Genomic DNA, 16,091 nt, shown 5'->3' on the forward strand with positions numbered 1-16,091 from the left:
GGGATTTGACGCTACATTAGTGGAGCCAATATGCATGGCCACTTTGGGGGCACCGCTCTCCTCGTCCCTTTTCGGATCGAGCTGATGGCCATTACATAAGCTCTCATTAATGTATTTGTTCGTTTGACCCCCAAGGATTGTAAAAAACAATATACATCAATTGGAAGCAGAGTCGAAAATTAAATATCGTTAGGACATCGCTCTTTTAGTAAAATAAATAACTGAAACAATAAATTACTTGTTTTCAATAGTGTGCCTGGCATTCTTCTTTCTTTTGAGACGATCAGAGATCGTTGCCATCCAAGGTGGATCCTCCAAGTGGTTCGCGCTACGAGCTCAAGACATCGTTGTTGTTGATACTGCTGGACAGCCGACTCAGCGTTTGTCACTGGCTCAGGCTGTTTGGATTCGCCTGATCGGGTCCAAGACCAATCAAGGTGGGGCTCCAGCGACAAGGATACTTTGTCGCTCTGGCCACCAGTTTATGTGCCCCGTGTTCGGAGCTTCTCATCCTCCATCAAGCTAGGATGAATCTACCTGCAAACATCCCAGCCGCTGTGTACATCTCACACTGGGGACAACCAGCCTGCGTATCGACCGAAGACATGTCCGAAGCTATCAAAGGCACTGCCGCTCGCACTGGCCAAGACCCCCGCCGGTTCAGATCTCCTTCTCTACGCGCCGAGGGAGCCACGCACATGTACCGATCTGACACATATGCACTTACAATCCAGTTCCTCGTCCGCTGGGTTTCCGACGCGTACAAGAACTACACCAGGATCTGTAAGGAGTGCTTTCAGCGAACATGGTGGCAGGTCCACCAGGGGATTTGACGCTACATTAGTGGAGCCAATATGCATGGTCACTTTGGGGGCACCGCTCTGCTCGTCCCTTTTCGGATCGAGCTGATGGCCATTACATAAGCTCTCATTAATGTATTTGTTCGTTTGACCCCCAAGGATTGTAAAAAACAATATACATCAATTGGAAGCAGAGTCGAAAATTAAATATCGTTTGGACATCGCTCTTTTAGTAAAATAATTAACTGAAACAATAAATTACTTGTTTTCAATAGTGTGCCTGGCATTCTTCTTTCTTTTGAGACGATCAGAGATCGTTGCCATCCAAGGTGGATCCTCCAAGTGGTTCGCGCTACGAGCTCAAGACATCGTTGTTGTAGATACTGCTGAACAGCCGACTCAGCGTTTGTCACAGGCTCAGGCTGTTTGGATTCGCCTGATCGGGTCCAAGACCAATCAAGGTGGGGCTCCAGCGACAAGGATACGACGTCGCTCTGGCCACCAGTTTATGTGCCCCGTGTTCGGAGCTCTCATCCTCCATCAAGCTAGGATGAATCTACCTGCAAACATCCCAGCCGCTGTGTACATCTCACACTGGGGACAACCAGCCTGCGTATCGACCGAAGACGTGTCCGAAGCTATCAAAGGCACTGCCGCTCGCACTGGCCAAGACCCCCGCCGGTTCAGATCTCCTTCTCTACGCGCCGGGGGAGCCACGCACATGTACCGATCTGACACATATGCACTTACAATCCAGTTCCTCGGCCGCTGGGTTTCCGACGCGTACAAGAACTACACCAGGATCTGTAAGGAGTGCTTTCAGCGAACATGGTGGGCAGGTCCACCAGGGGATTTGACGCTACATTAGTGGAGCCAATATGCATGGCCACTTTGGGGGCACCGCTCTGCTCGTCCCTTTTCGGATCGAGCTGATGGCCATTACATAAGCTCTCATTAATGTATTTGTTCGTTTGACCCCCAAGGATTGTAAAAAACAATATACATCAATTGGAAGCAGAGTCGAAAATTAAATATCGTTTGGACATCGCTCTTTTAGTAAAATAATTAACTGAAACAATAAATTACTTGTTTTCAATAGTGTGCCTGGCATTCTTCTTTCTTTTGAGACGATCAGAGATCGTTGCCATCCAAGGTGGATCCTCCAAGTGGTTCGCGCTACGAGCTCAAGACATCGTTGTTGTAGATACTGCTGAACAGCCGACTCAGCGTTTGTCACAGGCTCAGGCTGTTTGGATTCGCCTGATCGGGTCCAAGACCAATCAAGGTGGGGCTCCAGCGACAAGGATACTTTGTCGCTCTGGCCACCAGTTTATGTGCCCCGTGTTTGGAGCTCTTATCCTCCACCAAGCTAGGATGAATCTACCTGCAAACATCCCAGCCGCTGTGTACATCTCACACTGGGGACAACCAGCCTGCGTATCGACCGAAGACGTGTCCGAAGCTATCAAAGGCACTGCCGCTCGCACTGGCCAAGCCCCCGCCGGTTCAGATCTCCTTCTCTACGCGCCGAGGGAGCCACGCACATGTACCGATCTGACACATATGCACTTACAATCCAGTTCCTCGGCCGCTGGGTTTCCGACGCGTACAAGAACTACACCAGGATCTGTAAGGAGTGCTTTCAGCAACCATGGTGGCAGGTCCACCAGGGGATTTGACGCTACATTAGTGGAGCCAATATGCATGGCCACTTTGGGGGCACCGCTCTGCTCGTCCCTTTTCGGATCGAGCTGATGGCCATTACATAAGCTCTCATTAATGTATTTGTTCGTTTGACCCCCAAGGACTGTAAAAAACAATATACATCAATTGGAAGCAGAGTCGAAAATTAAATATCGTTAGGACATCGCTCTTTTAGTAAAATAAATAACCAAAACAATAAATTACTTGTTTTCAATAATTGGTCGTCTTACGATTTTGTAAATGTCGGTTTTTGGTGGCATGCTGAGTACGGTTGGCAAGTTCTACGTCTGAACGTGAGTAAGAGACTATAAGGGTGGCTCCAACGGCATTCGCAGCGGTTACGGATAACATCACATAATTACATAGGTCAGGAAATAATATGAAAATAAAAAAGGCATTTCCACAGTTTAAACTTCAAAAATTATGTTTTTAGCGCTAAAAATATCATTGTTTTATTTTAATATTTATTTTTAGGAATCCCAGGCTTATCGTTAATGATGTTTCGATTCCAAAAGTCATTAAAATATTAAGATATACCAAACTGGAACTAGCCTCAAAGTAAAAAAAAACATTTTCTTCTTTAAATCAGCTTGCAGTTCTTCTACATGTAATGCACTTGAAGTATTGCTAAGCTCACTAATTAATGTCGATCATTTAACCCCTATGGAGCAGAACGTTAACAAAGTGCTTCCTCTGTCCGGAAATAAAGCCACATCAAATAAAAAAATTAAACTTAAGATAAAAAAAATTAATCTAGCGTTAGCTGATTGGTGATCAGAAACGTTGTAGCCGTCTTTTTTGTCGTGGGCATCCAATTATTATCAATCGGCGGCTCAAGGCGAAAAAAAACCTGCATGAATTCGATTCGCCATAGAAACGATTTTTTTTACGTAAGTACGCTTTTTCGTCGCATCTAATCGAGCAAATATTAATGTTTTTTTTTTAATTAATCAGGTGGCCTTATATTTTCGGACGTACTTAAGTGCGACATGACTAACAGAGTACATATGTGTACAATATTAATACTAAAGTACATGATATAAAATGATGCAAAGTATTAAATTAATATTTGCAGTATTAATACTATTAATACTGCAAAATCGAATGGTAAGCCCACATAATATTAATGAACGAAAGCAGGAAGCCTATCCCAAACAGCAAACTGCTAGTCGCTAGACTATATCGCCGACGTTTCATCGTTTTCCAACCCCCTCTATTACTTGGCCGAGTTAGTCAGACGCTTGGCCTCAAGCTTTGCCACCACCTCAGCCTCTAGACGCCGAATGTCCTCCATTGAAAGACCGTACCACTCATCCGTCTGGCATTGCGCCTGCCGAAGAGTATTGTGGAACAGCTGCCGCTGTTGGTCACGAATGATCTTCTCAGCCTTCAAAGTGCAACCACAATGTTAGAATTAGCTCAATTAAGATAATCTTAGGTTCATTTCTACCTTGCCCTGTACGCCCCAGTAGTCGAAGTTGATGCGTACAACCTTGTAGCAAGTCATAATGGGATCAACAGTCTTCATCCAGCCACGAGTCAGCGGTCCACGAGAAGTTTTTACGGACTTGTACTGGAAATATTTAAAAAAAATACACAATTTATAATACTCCGAGCAAATGAAAAACACCATCTAAGACTACAAACCGTGGATGGGTCGCGGTCTTCCTTAAGCTCTTGCTTGGCCATCTTCTCGGCAATATCCAAACTGTAACACAATGACCCAATTAGTCTACCACCTTCTACATTTCTCAACTGTCGCCGTCCACGTACACTTCGACCTTGCGCTGTTTGAGTTCGCTGCTGCTCATCCCAACCGCGTTTTCCGAGTCTCCGCGATCCGTCTTGTGCACCGATTCGATCGAGATGTAAAACTTGTGCTTGGCCAGGTAGCCGTTGACGATGACGGTCACGCAGTGTGGGTACGAATTCCACGCCTCCTCGATCAGCACCATGCTGTCCTCCGGGCAGCTACACATTCAACAACGCAACGGTCATCAACAGGCACAGCCTGCCGTACATTATGTAGCAGCACTTACAAGGCAGATACGAAGCCGGGGATCTTGGACTTGCAGTAGTAGTGCTTGCGTGTGTACTGGCCCTTGTTGCGCGGGACGGTCCAGCCCGAGATGCTCGACACGCCCATGTGGCCATCCGTGTTGTCGTATGGCTCATTAACCAAGATCTCCACGCCCTCTCCATCGCCCGTAAGCTGTTCGCTGGCGTTCACCACCATGTATAGCTGCGCCACTTGGAATTCCTCCACACTCATGTGCAGCGGAACGCGGAACTCGTGAATCAGCACCATCGTTTCTTTTATTCAGCAACTAGACGTCGATTAATGTTGCAGCAGACTGCGTTAGGAAGAGCAGACAGTAGTGAATGCGATGCACTAAATTACACGTTGAACGCAGCACTGTGTGGGCCAGGAAGCAGCAGCCAAGCAACGAGCGGGCAAGGGGGGACTTAACCGCTTGAAAGTGACGTAACGGGTTGCTTGGAGAAACAGTGTAAAATAGCATAAACCTGACATATCACATAGGCTCGACTTAGAATAAGATTTCTAAAGAAAACGTATTTAACAGAGAGGTTGACGGTACTTTCTAGTTGATGCTTCAAGAGCCTGACACGTCGTATACAGTCAGTTCAGCAATAAAGGGCCGCAGTGAGCATTGAGCATGGGCAACAGCGACAGCAAGAGCAAGTTCCGCGAGAGCGTGTACAAGCTCAACAATGAGGTGATCAGCAGCAAGAACCTCGAGTTCTGGGACAAGCTGTGGCGCATCCCGACGGTGGCGGAGGAGATCTTTACGCTCATCCAGCCGGACGACGTGCGCATGCTGCGTCACCAGCAGCCTGAGAATCTGGCCACGATGCTCAAGCAGGCAGTCTCTCAGATCGTACAGATCGTAGACACGCCTGTGCCCAAGTATTACCAGCAGGCAGTGAATTGTGTGCGTGTATTGACACGTCTAGTGCCCTTTATACTGGAGGAAGGCGGCGATGAGTTCGTCGAGAAGCTTTTCTGGAGTGTCGAAGGCGACGAAGGCGTTAAGTCCGGCGACGAAGAGGACGAGACTAAGGACGAAACAACCGGAGCGGAGCCACTGGCCAAGCAGATGATCCACGCTATAATGGGGCTGTTGTTCCTGCCAGAGTTCACAGTCTCCATCCACGCGTACAAAGGATACGGAGAGGAGCGACGTAGCGCTACACGTAGTGGGCAGAGTACAACCAGTGGGTCGTTAGTGTTCCCGAGTCTGCTGTGGCACTCAGGTGTGGGGTATCCGGACGCGAGCGTGGTCAACTCGTCCAACTACGACAGGAACAGGAAGGAGGTTCTGGCGCTGCTGTTGACGTGCTTTTCCGGTATTTTGTATCAAACAGCAGAGACCTGCAGTCAGTGGAAGGATAGATTCTTGGAGGTAGCTACAGCTCCCGATTGCCCCTTTGGACCGACGCTGTTCTACTCGCTGCTGAACATCGTGGTGTCCTATGACCCTGTGGGGTGGGGCGTGCCCTACGCCGGCTCCATTGTGTCGGATGATCGCGAACTATTGGTGGACTTGTCGCTGCAGGTGCTTCTAGTGCTGCTGGACTTTGGTCAGACGACTCAGACTAACGTGGCAGCGACCTCCAAGCCACAGCAGGGGAGCTCCACGCCTGCAGCAAAGCGCCGGTCTTCTTCTGTCACGTCACGATCGTCCAACCCGGTGTTTGACGGTGTATCGAACGTGTACCGTACCTTGCTGTCAGCACTGCAACGACCGGAAGATTTCCAGTTAATCTTCACGGGACTGTCACGTCTATTGAACAACTATCATCAGTCTATGAGCACTCTACTACCGAACTCGATCAAGCAGATTAAATGCCATCAAGAACTGCTCGTGCTGCTGTGGAAAATGCTGGACGAGAACTCAGAGTTCCTGCAGTATGTGCTCAAGAAGGCCGACGTGAACCAGCTGGTAGTGCCGCTGTTGTTCTTAATGTACGAGGGCAGACAAGAGCCGGCCAAGGTGGGGATGATCCACATTTGCACCTTCATCCTGCTGCTATTGAGCGGTGAGCGTGACTTTGGTGTGAACCTCAACAAACCCTTCAACAACCACCTGCCTCTGGACTTGCCGCCGTTCTCCGGCAACCACGCAGATCTGCTGATTGTGTGCTTGCACAAGATCATCGTCAGCGGCTACGAGAAGCTCAACTCGGTGTACAACTGCTTCCTGACAATCATCTGCAACATCTCGCCGTACTGCAAGAAGCTCAACATGGTCTCGGCGGTGCGTCTCCTGCGCTTGTTCAAGCTCTTCGCGCAGCCGAGATACCTGTTCGACAACGAAGCCAACCACCACCTCGTCTTCTTCCTGCTGGAGGCGTTCGACAACATCATCCAGTACCAGTACGAAGGCAACCAGCAGGTGGTGTACGCCATGATCCAGAACAAGAACGTCTTCTATCAGCTCAACGACCTGCAGCTCCCACCGATCCGAGCGTCAACGGAGAGCAAGAAGCCCGTCACGAAGGAGGGGGAAGAAGGAGCAGAGCAGGAGGAATCCCAAGAGTTCGTCCCTACCGTCGAGTGGCTCACTGCATGGAAGAAGAAACTGCCGCTTACAACGAGTCTGCGCTTGCTCCAGTACCTTATTCCACAGCTTGAAGAGGCCTGTCAGAAGGCTGGCGGGAGTCTGGATGAAGACGCGATGCTCTACTTCCTGCGCACGACCACGATGGTGGGTCTGCTGCCTGTGCCCCACCCGATCGTAATCCGGAAGTACCAGATCAACCAGTTCACGCACTTGTGGTTCACCACGTTCACGTGGGGCGTCATCTTCCTGCGCAACCAGATGCTGCCTCTCTTTGACGGCGGAGCGATCACTCTGTTCACCATCAGCGTCCTATAAGAAGAAAGGTAAACATGGTTGAGTCACGGGCGAAAGTCCTACAATGAAACATGCGAGTTCGATATATAAGCATAGGGAGGCTATTGATACATCATTGTCTGCAGGGTACGAGCCCGTCATCCGTTGAAGAGAATTCGAGGCACCCTGTGTAGACAGCTGTCTCCGTCATGGCATGGACAGGAAGTGCAGAAGGAACTTGTCCATCTTCTCCGCTCGCTGGGCGGCGTTTGCTTGGGCGACCTCGAACTCGTGCGCATCTCGACGTAGCCGTTCTTCGGGCGGTCCGCTCTTTGGAGGTATGAGAATGCCTGACTGGTTGGAGCCCACACTTGACACGGTGGAGGTTGTAGACGACTGCGAGTTGGGCTGCTTGTGCTCGTCGAGCGCCAAGACACGCCCCACGTTCGCGTCTTTGCCAGTGGTCCGTCTGCACGGCGACACGAGACACCGACCGAAGACGAACGCGAGCTTCTCGGGTGACAGTTTGTTGGTGGCGTTGTGTTTGATGACTTCTCGTAAGAACGCCACCAAGTAGACCACCACGTTGTAGCGCACTGGAGGCAACCCATCCAGCAACGCTCGACACCCTTGCGCCATGTTGCCGTTCGCACTTGCAACCGCGGCGGCCAAGGCTTCGTCTGGCACCACGCTCTGTCGTAACGCTTGAAGCCACCGCACGAGCAATTCTGCGGTCGAGTAGCCGCTGTGTTCCGGGAACGGAGAGCCCGTGTCCAGCGCTTCTCGGAGCTGTAGAATCTCCGCCTTACTCCCCGCTTCGACGAACAAATTCTTCTCGTGCATGTAGTTCTCGTAGATGTCGTTCACCATCCGCCACAGCTCCTTGGGCACTTTTTGAGAATCGCTCAGAGTCGTACAACTCGGCGGTCCATTGGACGATTGAGGCGACATCAGAGACTTGGCATCGACACCCGTGGCGCCTCCAACCCAAACGCTAAAGACCGAGGCTGCAGGAGAGCGAGCAGCTGTGAACTTGGCGTGTCGGATAGGCTCCGAACAGGACACGAGCTGCTCCAGAGAACTCCCGAAGCATGAGTTTGCGTACTGTCCGGACACCACCAAGAAGTAGTCCCGTCCATTCTCCACGCGTAAGATCATCGTGTCGTCGAGACTTTCCTCTCCGCTAGTGAGACCGTGAGCGACATTGACGTCAACGAGAGCTGTGATGCAGATCTCCATCTTCTCACGCGGTGGGATCATGCCGAACATGGGCGCAACATTCAGCCACGACTTGCACACAGCGACATCTTCCAGCTTCGGAATGAACCGGAAATGCGCCACGACGAGACCTGTGTTCTCGATAATCACCTTTTTCTTCTGCTCTACACCATATATGAGCTGCGAGAAGGAGAACACGCCGCTGCTAGCTGTGCTGCTGTCCTCCTGGAGTAGCCGGACCTTGGGCATATTCTCGTTCTCCCACTTGTCCAGCTGCATCATGATCTCCCGGATGACGTCGTTTTTCTTGGACTCGACTTGGTCTTTCACTTGAATGTCGAACAGAGCGTGGACTGGCTTGTGATCGGACAGATCCAACACCGGGACTGAGCTATAGCAACGTAGCTTTACATCTGTTGGGGTCTTTGCTCTCCACAGCACACGATCGCACCATGCCGGAGCACGTAGTTTCTTCTCAGGCCGCTTTTCATACTCTGACGTACCAGCCTGGAACTTGTACGTCGGAGGGAATGCCAGCGGACCTTCTTCAAACCCTCTCAACACTCTACCAGCTCGTCTCTCGTTCGTTAATTGATCGTGTTGCTGCAATTCATTCAGCGAGTGGCCACTTTCTGCAAGACGGAAGACTTCTTCAGTGGTCAACGAATCCTGGATACGATAGTTTAAGTCGCCGATCCAGAATACAAAGTCATGGTTCAGAATCGAAGGTTCACCACTCCAAAACCTGCCACTAAATATGTATCCATCTTCCATTAGAATACTACTACAGCTTTATACTCAACAGTTAAAGTATATCAGCGTACCTCAAGTCTTGTACCGGTGCAGTCGTTCCATCCTCGACACTCTCCTCGAACTGAATCTTACTCATAATATTGAGATAGTCAGCATTCCTCCCAGCTACATTTTCTCTGTGAGCAGCCAAGTGGGCGCATACAAAGCAGAGTGTACTGCTATAGAATTTGAGCCTCACAGCTGCTCCTCCTTTGTTGCCCATGACGCCCATGATTCCCACACCGGCGGTCGCTCCCTTGATCTCCTTCACATGGTCCCAGTGGTCGGTTCTAACGAACACTAGCAGTAGAATCCCTACCAGGTGCTTCTCTAACACCACTCTGTACTGTACTGAGGTGTCGGAGCTTCCAGCAGGGGCTCCAATATAGCGATTCAATGCTGTAAGCATGGCTTCTTCCCATGCTGAGCTGCGTTGCACCGTCATCGCACTATTCACCACCACGTTGACCGCATTTAGATCTACGATCTCCTGAAATCCTAAGGCTACAATATCTGGCGGTTCTCGTCGGCTTTCTGTCGTTGGAGGATGCAACCAATGGACGATCTTGGATGCTTCAGAGGGACCCAGTGGCTTCTTCGCGTTGACGTTCCAAGTGCCTGTGACGACGCGTGTAGGGCGGAACTCGGTGTACGAGGCTTGACGCTGCTGTAGCTGCTGCTGAATCCAGTCTTCGCGGATAATATCCATTACTACGGGGTTGTAGTACTTGCCGTTGGCCGACTGGGATGCTGCAGAGGACGCTGAGGAGCAGGACGAGCCGAGAGACTCGGCCTCGCAGTTGCTGCCACGACCCTGAGGACCGAGCGACGAGTTCATCGCGACGGGAGACGGTAGCACCGCCGCAGGGGACGGAAGACCACGCGCAGCCATGTAGGACGAATTTCTAATTCCTCTGCGCCTCTTGGGCGAGGAATGTCGTAACGCGTTTTGTATACATGTATAGCTGACAGTTGTAGCACTTTACATTTATTTCATCAAATCAGAGTGCCTTTAAATTACTTCTGATTAAAAAAAGTTTAGTGTAACCCCTGGGGTTACGTTCTCAGGAAGAATCCTATCGTAGCAGACAAAGAAGCATTAATATTTAGTGCTGCCTCTTGTGTCTGCGGCGATGGAGGGGCGAAACGGCAAGTGGGTGAACGTGGACTATACGAACCGCATTATGGAGGAGTCGGCGGCGCTGCCGCCGGGTGGATCAGCCGCAGCCTCCGCGACTAACAGCGGGCTGGACGACCTGACGCCATTTCTCCCAGCGTCCGATGGCCAATACGATCGCTCCATGTCGTCTCTGAACTCATCGTCGGCCTCTTCAGCCCGCGGCGAGCCTCCATCCAACATCCAGGTGACTGTCAGTGAGCCTGTGAAGCAAGGAGAGGGTATGAACGCCTACATTTCGTACAAGATTAGCACTACAACGACGCGTCCGCAGTTCTCCAAGAGCTCTTTCTCCGTTGTACGTCGCTACAGTGATTTTGTATGGATCCATGGCCACTTGAGTGCCTTGTACCCCGGGGTGGTAGTGCCTCCGTTGCCCGAGAAGCTGCTAGTAGGACGCTTCTCACCCGAATTCATTGAAAGCAGACGCAGAGCGCTACAGCTATTCCTACAGCGCTGCTGTCTACACCCTGAACTACAGCACAGTGAGCACCTCACCACCTTCTTGGAAGCCAGTGAGGATCAGCTACAGGCATTTCGTAAAGATCCACGTCATGCAGCGCCCAATGCCCAGCGGGGAGTGCTGTTCCAATGGCTAGACGACACAGTGAACACCATCTCGTCCACTTTAATCACACCTGCAACGAACTTGCCGAAGACCCCAGCGGACATTGAAGTGGAGGACATGATGGCTTACATTGAAGGGCTGGAACCAATAATGACAGGGCTGCATAAGCACGCCCATGGGCTCACAAAGCGCGCCCGGGAGATCGCAGACGGACTGTTTGAGTTTGGAGTATCATTTACGTTATTGGGCAAGTCGGAGGAGAACCCGTCGCTACAGGAAGGACTGAACCATATCGGACATTGCTCGGACAAGCTGTCGATCTTGGCTGCTGAACATGCCGAGCGTGAGGCGCTGCACTTTGAAGAGCCGATATTCGACTACATTCGTCTGGTTGGGGCTGTGAAGGCTGCTTTACAGAAGCGGAATGAAGTGAGATGTGCATATGGCGCTGCAGTGGCCAATCTGGAAGCCAAGGAAGCGGCGTTGTCGAAGTTGCTCAAGCATACGCGAGGTGGGTCTTCAGAGGAGAAGGTTCAAGTGGCTGAGAGCGAAGTACGCACGGCACAGCAACAAATGGAAGATGCGAAGCTGGAAGACGACATTGTCACGGAACGCGTGCTACGGGAAGTGGAGCGATTCAAACGTGAGAAGCTGGCAGACTTTAAGCATATTATCTTGGACTACATTCAGATGCAGATCGAGTACAGCAAAAAGGTCGAAGAAGAGTGGCAAAAAGTCATCCCACACCTCACCATGATCCATGTGGAGAATGGCGGGTCTCCGGTGTCGTCTATGAGTCCCGTTTCAGAAGCTACCAATGGGAGTTTCCAGGAGAGAGACGCACATTCAGCTTCTATTGGTCCGGTCATTCAGGAGGACTACATCCCGTCGAATGGAGATCTGGCGGATAGTCTGGCGGATCTAACGCTGATGGCAAACGACAGTGCTGATGAGGATCCATTCCAGCGCTCTCCGTACGGCTCTCGGCCTCTGGAAGACTCGAACCCGGACGTGTCACTATAGGAGAGGCCTGTGATGGAAGAGCCTCTTGTGTTTGACGATCGATTATATTTTAATGTAAGCAAGGAAACTTAACTGGTGTGTCTCTATTGTTCAGTTGCAGGTCGCTGGCGTCGTTGAGCAAGAGCAGCGGCGATCTGGTCGCGAGAAGGTAATATCCATCGAGCGTAGCTGTCCTGGTACCGAAGTTCTCCTGCTGCTTCCTTCCGGTTCTGGATAAACTCGGTACCATGATACAGTGTTACGCCAGCTAGAACTGTAAGAACAGTGCACAGTACCAGCATCACAATCTGGTTTCCTGATAGTCCTACCAGCTTCATAAGCGGAAGCGACTCGAACTTAGACGCTGCTACAGGACACGAAGGTTCGCCACTTGTTGCATTGGAGCCAACGGTGAGGTTCACCGGGTAGTCTGCGTACACGTACAGGTTACACGGACCATAGCTCCCCACGTGACTACCACGAGCTATGCGCATGTAGCCATCCTCTCCCCACATAGTACCCCACGTATTACGGATAACCCAGAATTTCTCACCTGCTTCAGTCTCACCAAAGCCTACGACCACCACAGCGTGGTTGACCTCGTCTCCATCACTAAGACAGTCTTTCGCATCGTAGATCCCGCCTGCATAATGACGGAAGCCACTTCCTGTAGCGTCAATGTTGGCAGTGACAGGTCCACTCGTCACAGCTTTGAGCAGCGCCTTCTCACTCGCTGCCACTAGCTTGTAGGCCGACCCATTCGACTTCCAAGCCACAGCCACTTGAGACGTTAGTGACGACGAACATTGAGGGTGCGTCTCGTTCGTTGCCATCACGTACGGATACGCACTTTCACATGAGATCCCGTGAGGCTGAGCGAGCTGTAGGTACATGTATGTGAGGAACGGCATGCCACCCGCACACCCTTCGGACGAGCTGGTCATGTTGTCCTCAAACTTACTCCGGATATGATCCAAATCTGCCGAGCAGCTCAACACTTGCTCCACACTCAACGGAGACGCCTGTACGTTATTCTCAATAGCATATCTCGACTCCACCGCTGCGACGCCGGCAAAGGCCCAGCAGCTTCCACACGTTCCCTGGTTTTTAATTGGCGTCATATACTTGCCACCATCCTTGGTAGTCCAGTCTAGCTCTATCGGCACCTCAATATCTTCTTCTTCATCGTCACTTTCACTCGATCCGTCGTCTATTTCAAAGCTAATGGTAACCTGTTTGCCTTTCTTGCGTCTATTCGGTTCTTTCTTCCTTTGCTTCCGTCTGGGTGAATCTCTGTCCGGTCTGGAGGTCAAAAATGCGCGATACTGTTCGTCGGTCAAGTCGCTGAGCTCGTTGTAGCCCATAAAGAAGCTCTTCTGGCCTGCTGCATGCTCAGCATTGGCCTCGTCCACCACTCGTTCAGTGTTGGCGAGAGCTTCAGCTCTCGTTTCGTCGGACGATCTTGTAGGCCCAAGAAGGGCTCGTCGGCGTGTACGCGTCTGTGCATGATGCAAACGCAGCTCATATCCCACTACTGTCTGCATATACACGGCGGTTGCGTTGTGTAGAGCGCCAAACAGTAAGCAAACGCGTAAAATGCGCATCTTTGGACAGTTGCGCAGTGAGTTCTGGGGGTTATGCGCGGGAATTGGAGCTGCCGAATGAGCGAGAAGAAGCTAAGCACTCGATACACAGTCCAAGAGGAGGACTCAGTGCAATAGAGAGCCCGAGTAGCAATGTTAAGCCTTCAGGAAGAGGCGGCGAGGTCGGTTCGGTGCTCCCGCGCATGCGGGTTGTTACTGGAAAGAAGTGGATACTTTCAATTGTGCCGGAATGATAATGGTAAACACGAAACCTTTTATCTTGAGCTGAGTGGCAGAAAGGAAATGATACGGTACAGTCATTACAATACACCCGAATAAATTGTTGATCAGCCGTTTTATCTGTGTAAAGAGGTAAAGTGGCAAGTGCCACATTTACTTCAACTTGTGGTGAGTTCGAGCGTCCAAGCGAATTTAAATGTACAGGCGTTGGTCGAATTCTAGTTTGTAGCCACTTTTGTGGGTGAAAAAAGCGAAGAGGGAATATTCGCGCTATACTCGACTTGAATCCGGACCCATTGTTCATTTGTGTTGAGGCAATGCTTGTATCTCGAGAAGAGGATGTCTAAATTTTATTCCTCGAGCTATTTTTATAGCCTACCTCTCCATTCGCGATATACAAGACGCATCCTTAGTGCTAACTGTGCTAAGTGCGTTCAACGCTGACTCGATTTCCAGGCTATCTGCAAAAACTTTAAAACTTGCTCGTGCCATCGGATGGCTACGAGGAATCGTAGCCTTAAGGACCTTCACTTCATTCCGAGCAGCGACAATATCAAATTTGAACACCCAGAAGTGTAAGAAATCTATGGCCGTGTTTGTGGCAGTCGTCTTCCACGAGGACGACTTGCGGAGTGCATTCAACACGTAAAGAGCGTTTAAAACCTCGACAATGAAGATAACATTTTCAGGCTTGAGATCGTTGTTCGTGTGTTGACGACTAACCCAGTTTTTTGCAATCAGCTGAATAATCGGTAATATGAAGATGAACATCACTTGATGAATGCCAGTGAGCCGTAAATGTAGATCCGATAGACAAAAGTGAGTACTACTTGGCAGTTAAAGACAGATAATTGTCGCTTGACGTCTTCCCATAACGTTGGGTCAGCTCTCCATCGAGGACCTGAAATGTAGACAAAACACGCAGTAATCAAGATGACGTCTATCGGTGCCACAACGAGCAAGCCGAACGGTAACGGGAAGACAGTCAGCGCACATAACATCACAATGAAGGCCACGGAAAGTGCCGACGCGAATAATGCGGAGCAGATCACTTGTCGAGAAGTCAGCTTAAGCTGAGGTGCGCTTCGACCCATTTGAACCAGCGCGTTTCCTTTTATAAAAGCCAGCACCAACCATGATCGGACGAAAAAAAACGTCTGTTGAGCACGCCTGATTCTGGAGAGCTGAGAGGTAGGACTTGCTTCAATAAGCTGAGGGCAATGGCGTCAACACTTGTACAGCTAGAAGTCGTAGAGCTGTCAAGTCTTTCTAATACACGTACAGGTTGTGGAGGCGGTCAACAGAAACCGGCCTTGGAATTCGACTTGAACAGACATCCATGCTGTCCAATAGCGTGCTGAGACTGTTTGATCATTGGTGAACGGATTGCAAGTTTTCGCCTTTTTTACAAGCTAGCTATCTTCGCCCAACAAACTATGGTTAAGGTATGTAGTCAAAAACCTTAATTTTGAGCATCTGGAGCACTAGCAGAGAACTTGCTTATCAGCCCTTTGTTAGTTTACAGTTAATCCTTTTGATGCAAATGCGAGAATATACTGTACCCAAGAACATCATCAAATTCAGATCAAAACAACCCCAAGTTAAGTTGTATCCTGGCGGCTCTTGGCATGGCGTTGGTATAAATGTTGATACTTAAAATGACAAAAACACTACTTTAAGGCTTAGAAATCATATGTGCTTCTTTTACTTTTTGACTCGTGAATCCCGATAGTTGTTGTATTCGTGAGCCACTGAAGTTTAATAAAAAACGCTCTTGTTCACCGCTGTATTCATTGTCTTGATCGGAAATCATCAAGTGAAACCCAATCCTGCAACTTGCTTGATAGATGTAGTGTACCATAGACATAGACATCAGAGCGAGTTGGAGTCGTCACAGCCCCTCCGATTCCGAGTTTGACGCTGTTGTGTAGTACACGAGACCGTGCGATGTCGAGTACCCGACAAAACACGTGTACTCGACGTCGACGTTCGAGACAGACATGTCACTTATCGGCTCGGTGCATTCTGGTTCGTGAAATAGTTGCAGCTCCAGCGACGAATTCGCGTTGACAACGGCAATAGCAGCGCCGTAAGGCGTGATGTCGGGTAGAACACGGCAATGACCATCTGCATAAAATGCGAGTGCAT

General features: G+C 50.1%; 5 protein-coding genes across 5 annotated transcripts; 2 read left to right on the plus strand and 3 right to left on the minus strand.

Moving 5' to 3' along the window:
- Window positions 1–3,720: 3,720 nt before the first annotated feature.
- On the minus strand, window positions 3,721–4,970 carry PITG_12912 (phosphatidylinositol transfer protein beta isoform; the record flags this gene model as incomplete). The annotated part of the gene is made up of 6 exons (XM_002900423.1): window positions 3,721–3,891; window positions 3,955–4,077; window positions 4,152–4,212; window positions 4,278–4,475; window positions 4,544–4,831; window positions 4,906–4,970. The coding sequence occupies 5 exons, from the start codon at window positions 4,810–4,812 to the stop codon at window positions 3,721–3,723; spliced, it is 822 nt and encodes a 273-aa protein (XP_002900469.1).
- Window positions 4,971–5,117: 147 nt separating this feature from the next.
- Window positions 5,118–7,454, plus strand: PITG_12913 (uncharacterized protein; the record flags this gene model as incomplete). Its single annotated transcript, XM_002900424.1, has 1 exon — window positions 5,118–7,454. One exon carries the CDS (start codon window positions 5,183–5,185, stop codon window positions 7,403–7,405), a length of 2,223 nt encoding a protein of 740 aa, XP_002900470.1.
- A 116-nt stretch (window positions 7,455–7,570) lies between these two features.
- On the minus strand, window positions 7,571–10,265 carry PITG_12914 (inositol polyphosphate 5-phosphatase, putative; the record flags this gene model as incomplete). Its single annotated transcript, XM_002900425.1, has 3 exons — window positions 7,571–8,253; window positions 8,335–9,332; window positions 9,406–10,265. 3 exons carry the CDS (start codon window positions 10,263–10,265, stop codon window positions 7,571–7,573), a joined length of 2,541 nt encoding a protein of 846 aa, XP_002900471.1.
- Window positions 10,266–10,454: 189 nt separating this feature from the next.
- PITG_12915 (sorting nexin, putative) lies at window positions 10,455–12,213 on the plus strand (the record flags this gene model as incomplete). Its single annotated transcript, XM_002900426.1, has 1 exon — window positions 10,455–12,213. One exon carries the CDS (start codon window positions 10,558–10,560, stop codon window positions 12,139–12,141), a length of 1,584 nt encoding a protein of 527 aa, XP_002900472.1.
- An 11-nt stretch (window positions 12,214–12,224) lies between these two features.
- PITG_12916 (cysteine protease family C01A, putative) lies at window positions 12,225–13,664 on the minus strand (the record flags this gene model as incomplete). The annotated part of the gene is made up of 1 exon (XM_002900427.1): window positions 12,225–13,664. One exon carries the CDS (start codon window positions 13,662–13,664, stop codon window positions 12,225–12,227), a length of 1,440 nt encoding a protein of 479 aa, XP_002900473.1.
- Between the last annotated feature and the right edge of the window lie 2,427 nt (window positions 13,665–16,091).

This window comes from Phytophthora infestans, genomic scaffold (assembly GCF_000142945.1).
Source record: "Phytophthora infestans T30-4 supercont1.25 genomic scaffold, whole genome shotgun sequence".
Taxonomy (NCBI): domain Eukaryota; phylum Oomycota; class Peronosporomycetes; order Peronosporales; family Peronosporaceae; genus Phytophthora; species Phytophthora infestans.